We start from the raw sequence: 16,361 nt of genomic DNA, 5'->3' as shown, positions 1-16,361 counted from the left end.
TATTTTATTATTATAATATTATAATATCGTACGTACACAAAGGTGTAATTTAGTTTTGATTATAACTCCTTTAACATATCTGTCAAATTAGACGTCAAGTGATGATGCGGTATAAGGTCTAATTTTATTGATATGGATATCACTATTGTGCCATGTAGAATAAATAAATTTTTTAATCTTTTAAAAATATCAAAATATTTGTTTTAATGATTTTCTATTTTCTGTTTTTAATAATTAAATTATCTTAATTTATTTTCAAACGTGATACAAACGTGGGATTTATGTTTGTCATAGCATCACAGAACTGATTAACTAATAAATCTACAACATTATAGTGAAACACAAATTAGTCATAATTTAAAGATGAAATATGAGTTTATAATAGCACCCATACTTGAGGATGTAAAATATAATATAATATAATTTTGTTTTTAAGTTTTGAAATTCGTTTGTTACTTTTTTTTTTTAAATTATTATTGATTTGTTACTCCATGTGGGAAATTTGAAAGAGAAAGAAAGTGGCACTTTCTATTTTTGAACTTTGTTAAAGGACGAATGTGCCCTCTGATCTCGGCTGTTTTTCTCCACTTACATTGCATGACCCACCATTGATGCAGGCGGTGGGCCTACGAGGTTCAGGTGCGTCTGTCAACGCTCAATTATTTTCTAGGCGTAATCGGATAAATGATCTTTGTGGTAGCAAGGTAATCGGAAGATAGCTTTTGTGGTTAAAAAATTAGGATTTAAACCCTTGTGGTACTAGTCCGTTAGCAAATTTAGTCCAAAAGTAATTTTTCCGTTAAATGTCTGTTAATTAAAGGGTAAACATGTACTTTAACTTGTGCACCTTCTTCTTCCTCCGCAGCTGCATCCAAGTTCAATGTCTCGACTTTCTGTCGATGATTACAGCGAGATTTTCGAACAAAGCAGGTCCTTGGAGTGGGTTCCGAGCTAAGATCGCAGCCATGGCCGGTGATGGCTATGTCGATGGGTCTTCTTCGACACGAGTGGGTTCGATTTGGGGGCGTTAGGAAGGAGCAGGCCAGTGCCAATCCTAGTTTTTCTCCCCTTCTGCTGACATGGGACTCTGCGCAAGTGACCCCTCCCTCTCCATTTATTTTTTAAAATGCTATACCAACCATTTGTACCACTATTTGTGAGGTGTGTTCTAACAAAACAGGTCCTTGGAGTAGACGACTTTGATTTTGGAGGGTGTTTTGCCAGAAGGGTTCTTGGAGAGGACCAAAGACAGGGGGATGGTAGTGAAGTCATGGGCACCGCAGGTGGTGGTGTTGAAGAATGAATCGGTTGGTGGGTTCGTGACGCTTTACAGATGGAACTTGGTCCTGGAAGCAGTGGTTGCGGGGGTTTCAATGATTGCTTGGCCGCTGCACGCAAAGCAACATATGAACATGAATGTTTTGGCGACGGACATGGAAATGGCATTTGCAGTGGAGCAAAGAGATGAGGAAGATGGGTTCGCGACGGTTTGATTTAGGAAGACGCCTTCGAAAATCTCGTTGTAATCGTCGACAGAAAGTCGAGACATTGAACTTGGATGCAATTGTGGAGGAAGAAGAAGGTGCACAAGTTGAATTACATGTTTACCCTTTAATTAACAGACATTTAACAGAAAAATTACTTTTAGACTAAATTTGCTAACGGACTAGCATCACGAGGGTTTAAATCCTAATTTTTTTACCACGAGGGCTATCTTCCGATTACCTTGTCACCACAAGGACCATTTATCCGATTAAGCCTATTTTCTAAATTCATCGAATTAATTAAGAGAATTGTTATTAGCACTCTAACAATCTCATTTTACATTCTAAATTGTCTATATTATGAAAGAAAAATACACTTCTGAAGAATGTAGAATGAGATTTTTGGAGTGTCAATAACACTTCCCTTAATTAATTACTTCTTTGATAAAAATCTATTAGTACTCTTATAAACATTTAAATTGTTCCCTATTAAACCCAATCTAATCTGTCTTAGATAACTAAAATAGTAAATTTAATCCACACCACCGAAGCTAACAAGTTCAAAATGAATATTGAAAATTCTTGAAAAAAAAACGACATGAATTGTCGGTTAAGGTTCATGGAAGTTTATGATTAAATTATTACTTAATTATTGGTTAATGTGTTTTTTTTCTTATTGATAACATATCATTTAGTTTGCAAATTAATCTAACTAACATTATTTTTTATATTGTCAAACGAACTCATTCATTGTTATTCAATCAATAGTCACCAACGATGAAAGGGGTTAATTTGATTGGAGTCTAACATCTGTAATTATATATATATTTTTTAATTCGCTTATGTACTCTTACGTCGTTTTAATCTAAGGCCATAGTGGAAAGTACAAAAGTTGATAAGAAGTTTGGCACTCTAAAAAGAACAAAACTTGGCTGCTTAAAAACAAGCATGAGCTCATTCTCTCATCCAACAACAACTTGACAAGCGTAAAAAAAAAAATTGAAAAATCAAAACTTGAACTAACAACTTGAGAAGGAGCTCCTGCTTGTTTTTAAGCAGCCAAGCTTTGTTTCCCAAAAAATAAGCTTGAAACAAGAAGGGAGGGTGCAATGTGAAAGTGACCCGAAATTAGGGATGAGTTCAAGACTTGGAAGAAGACTTAAGAGCTAAGTTTGTTTTCTCGTCCATGTCGTCGACGTTAGGCAATTGAATTGCATGGCCGAAACATGGAAGACGTTGGAGTTTTGGAGAAAACACACAAAACCCGCGTATTGGGTACGTACGCTACACAGAAGAAGGTGCCGTTCCTTTGCGTGTTGACGAAAATACCGACAGGTGGATGGCCGTGGCACAATCAATCCATTGCCCAACAGCTTTCATATTCCAAATTTGCACATATATACGAATCGAAGCTACCACAATTTACAAAGGAAACCAAAGCGCTCTCTCTCTCTCTCTCTCTCTCTCTCTCTCTCTCTCTCTCTCAAGAAACACGTTGCGTTACAGAAGCCGGCAATCAAACAGGTTCCTTTCTGTAAGTTGAGGTAATTTAACAATTCCAGTTACGGATTAATAAACATGTTATGTGATGTCATTTTTAAGTATATGTGATCAATCATGAATGTTGTGGTTCTTTCTTTCTTTCTTTCTTTCTTGTTGCTTTTATTTGATATTATTATGTTGGTTTGTTTACTGCTGCTGTTTTCACAATTTCATAAGGACACAATTGTTGCTTATTTACTCTGAGTTAAATTTGGGGAAATCTTTAGCCCCATGTGTATGGGCTATGTATTTGGAAAAATGACAACAAAATTAACTAGAGCTACATTCTTTTGAAATCCCTATATCGACTGTTGCTTGCCGCCAAAGATATCCACTTGTCTCGAATCTGTACTGTGTGTTTCATGACGATTGATAAACAGAAAGTAAGTTTTGTTAGCTTTCGTTGTTACCCTAACATGTAGATAAAGTTCCTATAAGTTTCCAATTGTTTAAGCATCGTCTGTAATCTGCTGAGTATAGGTAAACATAATTTTTCGTTATCAATAAAATTTCTCTCGTGTCGCGGAGGTGTTCTAAAAAAAAGTATAGGTAAACAGAAGATTTTATGCTCCTTGTTTAGTTTTTCGTTTTATAAATCACCGAGTATTAGCATTTTGTGATCTACTGAATATCTTTCCGGATTACTGATTGCACAGTTACATTTGTTTTTAGGGAATCACAGGTTCGGTGGAAATTGTTGTACTTTTCGACTTTTGGCAAATAGTCTGGAGATGGAAGACAAAACTGAATATAACGGAGAAGAAAAAGTGGAAAAGGAAGAATGGCATATGGTGATGATGACCAGGGATGTAGAACCAGGTGAACCGAAGGAGGAGAAGACTGAAGCGGAACTTGAATTAAAGACCGAGTCAGTGGTAAAAGAAAAGCCGAAACATGAAAAGGATGAGGAGAAACATAACGATGCAGATGAGGAGAAATCAAAGAAGGATAAAGACATAGTGGAGAACGAAAAGAAGAAAGAGAACAATGAAGCGGGAGAGAGCGATAAGGATAAAAAGAAGGACAAGGAAGAGAAGAAGAAAAAGAACAAGGAGAAGAACAAAGTTAAAGACGATGATATAGAAGGGGGAGAAAAAGAGAAAAAGAAGAAAGATAAAAAGGAGAAAGAGGACAAAGGTAAAGATTTAGAGGAAGGGGATAAGGAAAAAGATGACAAAAAAGGAGGAAAGAAGAAGAAAGACAAGGAGGACAAAAAGAAGAAACACAAAAATGTAGAGGATGAGGAGGTCAAGGCTGAAGTTTCTCCCACGGAGATTGAAATTGTAGAAAACGTAAAGGAATCGGAGGGGAAAATGGAGGAGAAGACGCAGAAAGATGAAGGAAAGGAAGGTAAAGAGAAGAAAGATAAAGAGAAAAAGGAGAAGGGTGAGAAGGGCGAGAAGGGCGAGAACAAAAGAAAAGTCGATAAGAAGGACAAATGCACGGATGTTGGAAAGCTGAAACAGAAGCTAGAGAAGATCAATGGAAAAATAGAAGCCCTGCTTGAGAAAAAGTCAGACATCACGAGGCAGATAAAAGAAGCTGAAGGTGCAATCCTCACTGTTGCTGAGAAGCCCACAGATGCAGCAGTGGCTGTTGCTGATGCAGCATAGCGCTCTGCGGTAGCGCATTTCACCTCTCTATACTAATACTCCATAATTTGCGTTTTATATTATTGTTAGTAACATATAAATGTCATCTGTTAGTGTATTTTTCTTGTGATCTGCAATTTAAGAAGTCATCCATGTTGAAACTAATGTTAGTAGTATGTACTACGAAAACCGGGTGAGCGGGAGCGGGTTCGTTTGTGTGGCAACTAACCGGAATATGACAGTCGTTTCAGTAGGATGTAAATTACTTGAAAATTTGGTTTGTTTGTAAACATCTATAGAGTATGGATATAACTTTGCATATGCAATGAGCGTTGGATCACAAGGCAATGCCTGCTTCCTAGGTTGCTCATATTTTGGGATTTGCCAACAAATGAGGTGAGGAGAAAGATTCAGAAGGATTGGGGAAGTGCATGATTCAAAACTTGAAAGGGAATTTCGAAATGAAACGTTATCACTAAAGGACCAAGTTTCGACAAAAAATTTAACAAGAGATCGCAATGAACCATTTCATGTACTCGTCATTTGTTGTTTACAAGAAAATTACACATGTGGCTTATCTAACAAGTAACACTTTTTCTATGAATAAAAACCTTCAATACCGGTAGGCGGTGTACAAACTCTGATTGGCTTTACCCCAAGCGCATCGATAATATTTCCCGATCCTCAACTTGTGTGAAGGTAAACAAATAACTCTCCCGTTTACTATAGAAAATCAAAGAATTTACCCAAAGAATATGTTTGAATACCTATATCTCTCAAAATGGCAAAGCTGGAACCATGAATCAAACAGTTATTGTCATCTCTACCTCCAAAACTTTCCATTTCAGTGGAAGACGATGGAAGCGGAAGGCTGCATTAGAGTAAAAGATAGGAACTGTATCGCATGTAGATCCAACTTTAGTCATTCGGGTACATTTCCTCATCCTGCTCAGAGACAAGAGTAGCATTAGTTCTGTCGCTGTCATTTGATTCTGGTTGTTCATCCAGAGTACTTCCGTACTCTGACAATTCATTGTCCTCCACCTTACCCTCTTCCCCAGCTGAATCCAAAGGAACTTCGTCACCATGCTTCATCCACTTCGGGCACTCTTCTTCACCTCCATATATAGTTCGGCCATCATTACCTTTTACATGAACTGGAGCATTGGCAGAAGATATTCTACATGAGCATTCGGGAAGTGGGTGTGAAATGAATAATGCTGGCTTCGACAAAACGGATTGCCTTATTAGGCCTTCCTCACTTAAGCTTTTCTTAAGATGTTCCTGCACTGAGACTGTCCAATTATGCTTGGGATGGTAGACATTGTCCCTGGTCATGTTGAAAAGTTCTGCTGCAACTTTCCTGTTCGAAAAGAGGACACACAAGTTAAATAAGAACAATAATCATAAAAAGTCGAAGAAGAAGATTCCTTTCTTTTTCTCCTACCTGTCTGGTCGGTATGTTCTAGAAGAAGCAACCTCATACACACGGTGTCCCATGACCAAGCTTGAAAAATCTGGCCATCCACTGCCATCATTGTTAAAACCAGGAAAGAATGTGTCTGCTTCCACAGAGACAATATAATCAAGAGAATCCCAAATTAGTCTATGTGCTTGCATCCTCAGATCCAAAGCAGAAAGGTCTGGTTCCGTGTCAGACTCAGTAATCCAACCATACCAGCCTTCTTTTTCATGTTGATAGATAGGTCTACCAGGAGGTGGAGGAAGAGGCCGAGGCCTAGGACCGGCCTTCTTCCATTTTTCTTTAAGTTGTTCCTTGCTTTTTGCTGGCAGTCGTTGAAATGGATTTTGCGGAAGGGGTGTTTCAGGTCCAAGTATATCAGACAATTCTTTATTGCTGCACAAGGAAGTGCGATCCACTAAGTTGGGAAACATAGCACGCAAAGGGACCAGAACACGTTGACCCCCAAATGTTTCAGAACCAGCCAGATATATAATTGTTTTAGGAGGATACCCCATTGAACGAAGAAGAATTCCAACCTGTGAAAGTCGCAACACGAATAAATGAGCTAATGAACCACAAAAATGTAGATAGATTGATTTATTAATTATCATCAATGAGCCCATACATTATCAATGCACCACCAAAACTGAAATTATAGTGTGTAAAACGATGCAATAAGTACAAGATCAAATTTAGACCATGATTCTTAGTTAAAGCTTGTTCACAGACGTATTAAAATGCTTGAGTCAAGCCCCGGGATAAGGACTTGAGCTTGAGATAATATACAAGGTTGTTTTCAATCCCAGGATCTTTTTTTCTACTACCCTCCCCTCTCTTTTATTTTTCTTATGCTTTTTGTCAAGGCGATGACCCAATTAGGGACAGTCAACATGGTAATTTAGGAATCACAGTGACGCATATCATTATTTAGAGTAGATACCTTTAGAAAGGATCATTCCTTACTCTTATTCGTTGCCTATTTATCATTTACTCCTTTGAAATAAAAAATTTCAAGTAATTAAATACGAAAATTGTTTTTATGAATCAGATAATGTTGGATTAATTAAGGGGAAGTGTCATTCCATCCTCTAATGTTTTCTTTTTTGGTCTGCGTCCTCGACTTATTAAACATATTACTTGTGCATAAATTTTTGGAAACACAAATTCCATTCCAATTGTAATGTTAATATTTAATATTTGAAAGTGAAATCGATTAAAGGATGCTAGAGGTTCTGCTTTTTCTGAACTGCTCAAATCAATTCCAGTGTTGAGTGAGTGCCAAGGAAACTTAATTTCACAACCAGCATTGAAGTTCACTACTAGTCTTTTAAACATTCTTATGGCACTGAAAAGTGAAATTTTCAAAACAACAAAAAATAGACCACGTGAAAGAAGCATCAGAGTGGACTAGAAGCCACACAACAGTACTTACAAATACATAAGCTGGATCTGAAATTTAGTACTGAGCTTACCTCTTCAGGCATCAGCGGGCATGAGCCATTTTCTCTACGCAAATGTGAATCTATGCTTAGTTCCTCATGAACAATGCCCTTTTTAATCATTTGTTTCCTTCGATATTGTATGAGTTCAGTGTGAACATCCTACAGAAAAGTTAACAAGATAATTTGATAACCATGAAACTGAATGAATGTTAATATTTTGCAGTTGTTTAAGGTAGAAACCACCTGCACTCAAAAGGAGGGGGAGAGCTCCAAAACTGGATTTTTATTGGACTTAGACTTAACCAAGGAACAAAGGAGAACAATTGTTTTACCACCAACTTAGACTTCACAGGCAGAGATTTGAAAAGATTGTAACCAGGAAGTTTATGTTAAGTTGTAACACCCCCGTCACATGTGAGCCTCTTTCCATCACCAAGGGCCAACATGTGGAACTCAACTTAATAATGGGATTCATAATTACAGGTTATTCAAGCTTAGGTTCTATTACTGTAATACTATGATATAGTCTAAGCATGTAGGTCAACAATTTATATTTTCACAACTACCAAAGATAAAACCGGATTAAACATCTTACCTGAAAAAGTTCAGCACAGCCATGATATGCCAAGGTTTCTCTCACCAAACCAGGATGATACGCTAGGAAAGGTTGACCCCATGCACGTAACCTATCGAAGTATAAAAGCCACATTGATCAACTGAAGGAAAATAGTTCTTAGATTTAAATTATTACAAGCAGTGAACAGGGTCCACCAGAAGCCAGATACAATGAATAAATTAATAAAGATCCATCATCTACAGAAGCTACATAAATAAAAGAACTAATCCTATAACGGCCTTCTAATCTAGCAATATATACGAAAGTAATAATCACTAAACTCTGATAAGATAGAATCCCTAAGCAAAAAGATATAAACCTCATCCTTTCCCAGAACAATATGACCACACTAGCGGTTATTATAGGAAACTTCATGCAGCCTTTGAAGTCCTTCTGGTTAACTCTATCTATTGCCTAATCTTTCCAACTCAGCCGTAACCTTCAAATGAAAAATCTATTTAACTAAAAACATCATGCAGATGGTCTAAAAGCAGTCTGTACTAATCAAGTTTGCTAAACACCAATATCGCTCAGGCGATTCAAATCTTCAAGAAAAAAGGTGGGTTGCTCGATTCATACCTCTCCACCATCTTGTGTCCAAGCACTTGGATTTCTGGCCTGAATTGAAGTGCATGGAAGGCGACCCTGCATCTAAGTCTTTGAAACTCGGCCATGTTTGGTGGAAGGATTGACTGAAAATAGGATTATATTGCATCAAGAACACTTAGACTTAATTATCAAGCATGCATGCTTGGAACACAGAAATCACTAAAGCAAAAAGAAAGAAAACAGACTGACTACTGCATAATCATATGTGAATGAATGGTCCCTATGAACCAATAGCAAAGCGACAGAGAATGAATGTTTTAGTGGTTCTTAGATAACATGTATTTATTTTCATAAACAATGGTTCATAGGTGACAGTTCTAGCGCAAAAAGAGTATGAAAAAATGTAGTTATAAATGTTAAAAGAATATGCATGTTTTCTCAAGCAGATGACATTTTGCAATAGCTATACTATTAAAATAGTAGAACATCAGCTACCTGCAGACATCCACCATCAGCAATGACCAAGCCAATAACCTTGGTTTTCCTCAACTTTGGTAGGACTTCTTTGATATAAAAATTTGGAGAAGCTGACTTCTTGGGTCTAAAAGAAGGGAATTCATTTCTTTTCCTTGCTGCCTTCAGATTATCTGGCAGACTCTTCACAATGACTATGTCATTTTTTAAAGATGCTATAAAGTGCACCTCATCGTAGAGATATGTAAAACTCTTGAAACGAGAGCTGACAAAGTCATTTAAAACAAAAAAGATAAGCAATGAACCATATGGTCTACATACCGCAGAAAATTGGCATAAAAGAAGTAGCAAACTAGAAAAGAACCTGATGCCTTTTGAGCGAGTACTTTCTTGAATGTCTGGAATGACAAGAGTAGCATTTAGAAGCCTGGATATGGTGACCAGATCACAGATCTAGAAAATTAACAAAGATTTATGAACACCAGATACAAATTATCACGGAATCATTTTCACATATTTGACAAATCATACCGTAGATCTTATCTTTTCAAATCCACCAAATATTTTAGCGTAAATGAAGCCATTGCTCTGGTCATTTGGGACTGTAAAGAAAACAAAAGTATTCAATCAGCTAAAATATGAAAGGTTCAAGGTTATCAAATCCTCCAGTGACAAAAAAGAACATAGCATGAGGGAACTCAATTCCAATCCAGTACAACAAAAATGACAGTTAACAGATGCTTCGAGACTACAAAATGTGTTTGGTCCTGCATGCGAGGGAATGGATTCGTCAATGGGTTCAAATTGTCTAATTCTTAAACTATACCATGCTAGAATATGATAAAACCAGAAGCAACAAAATGAGAAAATACACAAATGCAAGAAAAAGAGCAAGATCTTCACCAGGATAGTTGCTTCGGGGGTTGGCATAAGGCTGCAAAGACTGCAGGGGCTTCACAGGCCCCCATAGCTTCTTATTAGGAACACTCTGCAAGATTGTAACAAACATAAGAAACCCATCAAAACAACCAAGAACATACACTCGAAATATATGCATAAAAGACAGAGAAATGAATCAAAATCCCACCTGCCTCCCAGAGATAGAATTGAAATCGTTATGGAATGCGGTCAATGCGCTATACTGGACTAAATCGACAGTCGAAAATCGTGCTATAGAGAGATGCCGAAGTAATGATGCAAAAGATAAAACGAGGACAAAGACAGCAACCCATTTTATCTTAGATTTGAATATCATCTTGGCTCATCAAGCACGCAACAAGAATTCCACTTTCCCCAATCAAACATCACATTTCCATATCCAATTTCAACTCGATGATTTTCCTACTAAAAAAATCAACAGCCAACAACAAAAAATCAATCAACCAAGAAAACAAAGACAACCCAATTGAGCTAGAACGATGAATCAATGAAAAAGATGACAAATTTCGATCAAAGGATCTGAACTATTGCTATTGTACCACCAGATAATCAAAGATTAAAGATTGATAAAATCGTAAGTTAAGTCAACGAACCTCGGAAGCAGGGGCGATTAGTCAATTCAAATCTGAACAATAAAAAATTGAACATGGAAATTTTTTCTCGGGAAACAAACAGAAAGCAGACGGAGGGGTATCAACGAATCTGGTGGCGTGGAGTGAAGCTTTATGGAAGATAATCGGAAAGGGAAATGGGTTTTAGATTCTGTGCTGCAAATTTGTAGATTTTAAAAAATGGAACTGGAAGTTTGGAAGAAAGGAAGGAACTTTGTGTTTTGTCGTTGGTGTCAGTGTGTGTGTGTGTACTCCCTCGGATTCGTACTCTTATGTTTTTTTCAAAGATCTCGAGCTTTGTTTTGTTTGTCTTACGGTCCCAACATTACTGCTCACTTTGATTCTCTCCCTTTTTCTATTTTTTTTGTTTCGTTCTTCGAAAAAATTAAAATAAAATAATGAAATCGGCTAAAACGATGTTAATACAAAATTCAATTATTGAAATGATTTTTTTTTCTTTTTTTGAGATTTGTTGCATCGTTAATACATTGTCGTAATTTGATTCGAGAATTTCAACGATTAAAATTTAATAACCTTCATTTCAGCCAATTATCCGACAAAATAATGCTCTAATTTCCTTTTCAACTCAAGCGATCAATACGAATAGAGAAATCGAGTTCAAGACTTCAATATAAAAATTATACTCTCAACCAGCTAATCTACGAGTCCTTGACGCATTTGTTTCTTTTCTTTCTTCAACTTGTCAAAACTTTGTCACTCATTACTAGAGTCCGTGGTATCATAAAACTCATAAAACTTATGTAAATAATATCATTGAACTAAAACTCGTTAAAAACTTTAGAATTTTTGTTCTTACAAGACATGTTTGCATTAGCTCTCTTCTTCTTCAAAATACTAGCAAATAACATTATTTAGTAAGCGATGCAATCTAACAAAAACGATATTATTATTAACAGTCGAAAAACTAAAATAGTTTTGAAGAAGAGAGATAAGGGCCTTTTGCGTTACTTGTTAAAATAAGGCCGTCATTTCATAACTCCGGTTCAAAGTACGTTAGAAGAGAGTGAGGAAGAAATTGTAAGCTATAAATATATAAAACAAAAATTGTATATTTTCTCTTATTGGAAGTGAATTACAAATCAAAATTCACGGCTACAGAAAATTAGAAATCTGAGCAAAGTCAAGATTATGATGCTCAATCTTGCAAGCTACTTTTGCACTAAAAGGATTAAACTAAAAGAAACATATACATGCAGAATCCAGTTGTTTCAATCGTGTAAAACAATTTGTTGACTAAGAAGTTTCAAAATTGCTCAAGGGAACTGTCGAAAAACCTCGTCGGAGCCACAACTCATACATAACCATATAAAAAGCATCATAATCAATAGGGGAAAGATGCCACTGGAAATGTTTGCGCACCTTCAACACATTACTCTGCAACCGCAGATATTCATCGGAGCTGATCTCCTTGAGGATTTTCTTAAGCAGTGGGATATCTAGAGTAGCAACAATGACCGAGAAGCTGCTCCAGTTTATTACGTCTGCGAATGGTAAATCATAGTAGTTGGCAATTATCACTGGGACACAACCGTAGTATAGTGAATCTGCAATACGAGCTGTATTTACTTCAAAGCCTTTGACATGGAGGCAGAACCTGCTGCCAAGCAGTTCATCAGCATATGGTGTAGTAAGCCGACCAAAGTGCGCAAAAATCTCAGAGTCATTTCTCCAGACTTGAAGAAGCTTTTCTCGTACTGGGGAGTTGATTCCTCCGGCGAAGAATGCAAGTTTCGTCCTGCATTTTCGTTTTTTTTTTTTATCAAAAGGGGAAAACTAAGTTCCAGCTCATGCAGAGATAAAACCAACATATTTCCAAAAGCATGGTTATACTGCGAATTCAATTTTCAGAAAATGAATGCATTTGTAAGATAGAATATTTAAAGAAAGAAAATAAATAGATTTCCCCCTTTTTTTCAGAAAGAATAGGCTGCAAATTCTGAAGATACCGAAGCCCATAAAGTACCCAAAATCCCACTCTCTCCCACAAACTATCCACCTCCTCACATCCAACAGCGTTAAAATCCCCATCTTTTCCACCCAAAAAGCGGGCATCTCTTTGTCATAACTTCTTATCCATTTGATGTGACATATTCTGAATGTAATGCTAATACAAATCATCTAGTGTCACAGACGATGATGCTCTACTATAGAAGGAAAACATACGATTATGTCTAGTATAACAAAAGAGAGATAGAAAGTATCTTCACCTATTTGAAGAACGGAGGTCAGGGGGCTTTTCATTTCTGGGCCAAATTTGTGGCAGACATGCATCCTTGTGTGGTATGTAGCCCGGTAGGAAGTAGCTTGAAGAGCAAACAACTTGAATGGCATTAAATTTGACTTCATTTGCTTTTTCCATGGCTGACCGCCCAATGGAATGACAAGCAACGTAAAAATGATCTGCTCCACCTGTCCGGTTCCAATATTCATACTTGTGACTAACATTGAAGATGTAATCTCTTATAAAATCTTGGATACCTCCCACGCCAATTCTGGGGTCATGCCGCAACCTTGCAATTGAGAAAGGCAGAAAGAAAAGATCCGCCTTAGTAGGATCATTGGTAATGAAATGACTTTTCATAAGGACCTTCTTGAAGTAACTTTCACTCGCGTAATTACCCCCGGGTTCAGAATCCACAGGCAAAAGTGCATTTGCAAAGGAGTCATCTTGCCTGTGAGGATAAACATATATCTTAAAGCTCCTTTTCATTTCTTTATAGTCTTCAAGAAAGATATGTCTATCATGGAACACGGCTTTGTTATTGACATAATTTCCTGAACCATAAAAACCAACAGTTTCCACATACCGAAATCAAAAACATTGAAATCTCAGACTGTAAAGTTGTAAACTGTTACTCACTCACACATTCACATTCAACCCGGTAAATTGTTCAAAGATTCAACATTTCATAAAAATAGTTCACAATTTTTCACCACCTATCTCAATTTTCACCTGCCATTTCATCAACAACCACAAAACCTTTATATTCTTTCATTCAGTTTCATCCTTCTAGATCACAAGTTCTAATTACAAGTTGTACACACGAATATAACGAAAACCCATCAATTATATAAAAACATCAAGCCCAATTAGCAAGTCCCAAAAGCCGAAAATCGAAAATTGACATACCATTCGATCCCAATTGAGGTTGCTCCGGTGAGCGTTGACCCTGGATTACTTGAGCACCGTCCGCTTTCAGATGAGCTTCGACTCGAAAGGGTGTATAGGAAGATGAAATATTGAGTAGCAGTTGTGGGATTGAGTGAGCATGATGATGGTGGTGGGCGAAGAGATTGGAGGTGGAGGAAATGTAGAAGAGGATGAGGAGAGAGGTTGCGAGAGCTAAGGTTGTGGGTATGAAGTAAAAATGTCTCAAGGACCGCGGCTGAGAGAGATAGTATAGCACCACCGAAGAAGAATCGGCCATGGAGGTTGGAGGAGGAGGAGGACGACGTCGAAATTCAGTCAGTCTCCTCTCACTTCTCACTCCTCAAACCAGAGTCAGGCGGACACATAGAGAGAGAGCCGGCACAAAACAAAAAAACAAAAAATAACCAAAAATAAGCAACACGCCAAAATAGTGTCTTCAGGTTCGGTTTCGATGCCTTGCGGATCAGGTTTTTTTAAGACCTAATTTGGGAGTGAGGTGCTTAAAAAAAAAGCACCCATGAAAAAAAGTTATGAGGATTTTTGGTGTTTGGTAAACTGAAAAAAAAGAGCTTATTTTGGAAGCTGCTGTGAGAATAAGCTGAAATCAAAGGAAAAAGCTAAAGCTGCTATTTGCAGCTTTGGAAAACTGACTTTTTTTCAAAGCACACGGAGCTACAGTGCTTCTTTAATGAAAAGACCCACTATTAGACTGCTTTTTTTTTCCAAAAGCACTTTTATAAAAAAGTTTACCAAACACTCTGCTGATTTATTTCACAGCCGCTTATTCTCACAGCACAACCGCTTATTCTCACAGCAGCTTTTTTTCAAAGCACAGCAATACCAAACCAGCCCTAAGTAACGCGCTTGTTGCATCTGGATTATTTTGGACTCATCTAGGTTTATAGATTAAGTTAGATTGATTTAAAATAAATTAAGTGAGATTAATTTAGTTAAGCGTTTAGTACAAAAAACATGAAGTGACAGGGCCCCACTTTGAGAGTCTTTCTAGCATTTCTTTTTACTTGTTTTGGCTTCAACTTAAGTCTCGTCCGTTGTATATGATTGAAATGATTAGATAGGTTTGCTGATGTTAAAAATCGTTTGTCATTTATTTGATTTTTCGACACTTAGTTATTCAGTTAAATCACACTTAACAGGTAACTCTTCAACTTATTTTCTCTATAAAAAAATTATAAATTAAATAAAAAAACCATGTGACACTCTAATATATAGGTCACAAAAAATTGAGTGGAGAAGATTTAAACTTTAATTTCCTACTTAAAGTTTGGACAAAATTAACTTTCGTCCCTTCATTCTACATACATTGATTGTATCTCTCATGCCTTGAATCCGGAGCCATTGAAAAACTCGAATTCAGAACGAAATAAATAAATAAAAAGAAAATGAAGCAGAGTTGGAAAAATATTTTACTTAGAAACGTTGGGGAAGCATAGATATTTTGATAGGCCAAAATAAAATCGAATTTCAATTTTATTTGAGACACGAGTCAAATACAAAATCGAAGTTACTCAAAATACAAATATAATTTACTGTCGTCATTGCCATGCCATCTCGCCAGGTTTATGTTCATCAAGGATGCCCAACTCTGTCATGGTAGGGTAACCCTTTGACTGGTAAATGATCCTATGTGATGTTCACCCCAATATATTTCAACTACTGTACCAGAGATTACTTCATTTTGATGTCAGTACTCAATGTTGGAGAGTTTCTGTATTAACTGGCGATATAACATCCACCACATCTCTCAACCAACTGGATTCAAATCAGCCTCCGCGTCCTCACCATCAAGCATCCCTGCCTCGACCTCTACCTCGGCATCTGCTTCCAACTGGCCTCCCTCTTGACCCACATCCGTATCAGAGCTTTGCTTCTGATGTTCATTGGGAATTGGACTTCCACCTTGGGACATGTTACCGGTTGCAACAATGCTATCAGTGTCCATCGGTGTCCCTGAGGCTTCACCGTCTAATTCACTTGCAGGTGTTGCATTCTTCGGGCAAAAAAAATTATTGTCAAAATTCTTGGTGAAGAAGTAATGCCGATGCTTCCATTACACGTACACATGCATTTACTTGACCCTCAAATTTGAAAACAACCTCCCCCAAGACAACAAAGAACATTTTTTTTGAGAAGAAAAACGAAGTAAATACAAAAGATGCATTTTTCAGACAACAATAAAGGGATAAAAGTTTGAAACATTTTTCATCTCATTTTTTCAATCTTTAAGCAAAAGATGCATCGCACATATTTAGCGTCATGCAATCATGTAACGTTATGTCTACACAATAGAGATGTTTCTTTCTAAATCAAATTGGCAAAACACACGCACACATATACACATACACATTATTCATACTACTAAGTCATTTCACTACAACAAAAATGGCCTATGGATACAAAATTGAGGACACAATTATTTATTTTGTGGGTATAGAACAAATTTTACACACAAAA

The 16,361-nt window shown here is 36.9% G+C and overlaps 4 protein-coding genes across 5 annotated transcripts; 2 read left to right on the top strand and 2 right to left on the bottom strand.

The window, feature by feature from the left end:
* Positions 1-965: 965 nt before the first annotated feature.
* Positions 966-1,493, top strand: LOC114825109 (UDP-glycosyltransferase 88F4-like). The gene is made up of 2 exons (XM_029103456.2): positions 966-1,007; positions 1,194-1,493. Exons 1-2 carry the CDS (start codon positions 966-968, stop codon positions 1,491-1,493), a joined length of 342 nt encoding a protein of 113 aa, XP_028959289.2.
* A 1,211-nt stretch (positions 1,494-2,704) lies between these two features.
* On the top strand, positions 2,705-4,939 carry LOC103449313 (uncharacterized). Its single transcript, XM_070809396.1, has 2 exons — positions 2,705-3,028; positions 3,699-4,939. The coding sequence occupies exon 2, from the start codon at positions 3,758-3,760 to the stop codon at positions 4,637-4,639; it is 882 nt and encodes a 293-aa protein (XP_070665497.1). The 5' UTR covers positions 2,705-3,028; positions 3,699-3,757; the 3' UTR covers positions 4,640-4,939.
* A 180-nt stretch (positions 4,940-5,119) lies between these two features.
* Positions 5,120-11,041, bottom strand: LOC103449314 (protein EMBRYO SAC DEVELOPMENT ARREST 30-like). 2 transcript variants are annotated; one of them, XM_008388609.4, is made up of 11 exons: positions 10,697-11,041; positions 10,252-10,508; positions 10,068-10,152; positions 9,696-9,766; positions 9,529-9,617; positions 9,186-9,429; positions 8,721-8,833; positions 8,121-8,211; positions 7,556-7,684; positions 6,066-6,619; positions 5,120-5,981 (listed from the first exon to the last, which is right to left on the bottom strand). In XM_008388609.4, the coding sequence occupies exons 2-11, from the start codon at positions 10,417-10,419 to the stop codon at positions 5,537-5,539; spliced, it is 1,989 nt and encodes a 662-aa protein (XP_008386831.3). In that variant the 5' UTR covers positions 10,420-10,508; positions 10,697-11,041; the 3' UTR covers positions 5,120-5,536. The 2 variants fall into 2 exon arrangements, with proteins under 2 accessions (XP_008386831.3, XP_008386832.3); XM_008388610.4 differs by having other exon boundaries at positions 10,252-10,505; positions 10,697-10,988.
* Positions 11,042-11,766: 725 nt separating this feature from the next.
* LOC103449315 (probable glycosyltransferase At5g03795) lies at positions 11,767-14,330 on the bottom strand. The gene is made up of 3 exons (XM_008388613.4): positions 13,866-14,330; positions 12,943-13,510; positions 11,767-12,470 (listed from the first exon to the last, which is right to left on the bottom strand). Exons 1-3 carry the CDS (start codon positions 14,161-14,163, stop codon positions 11,969-11,971), a joined length of 1,368 nt encoding a protein of 455 aa, XP_008386835.3. The 5' UTR covers positions 14,164-14,330; the 3' UTR covers positions 11,767-11,968.
* Positions 14,331-16,361: the final 2,031 nt, after the last annotated feature.

This window comes from Malus domestica, chromosome 12, assembly GCF_042453785.1.
Source record: "Malus domestica chromosome 12, GDT2T_hap1".
In the NCBI taxonomy this organism is placed as follows: domain Eukaryota; kingdom Viridiplantae; phylum Streptophyta; class Magnoliopsida; order Rosales; family Rosaceae; genus Malus; species Malus domestica.
This window is presented reverse-complemented; position numbering and strand designations above follow the sequence as displayed.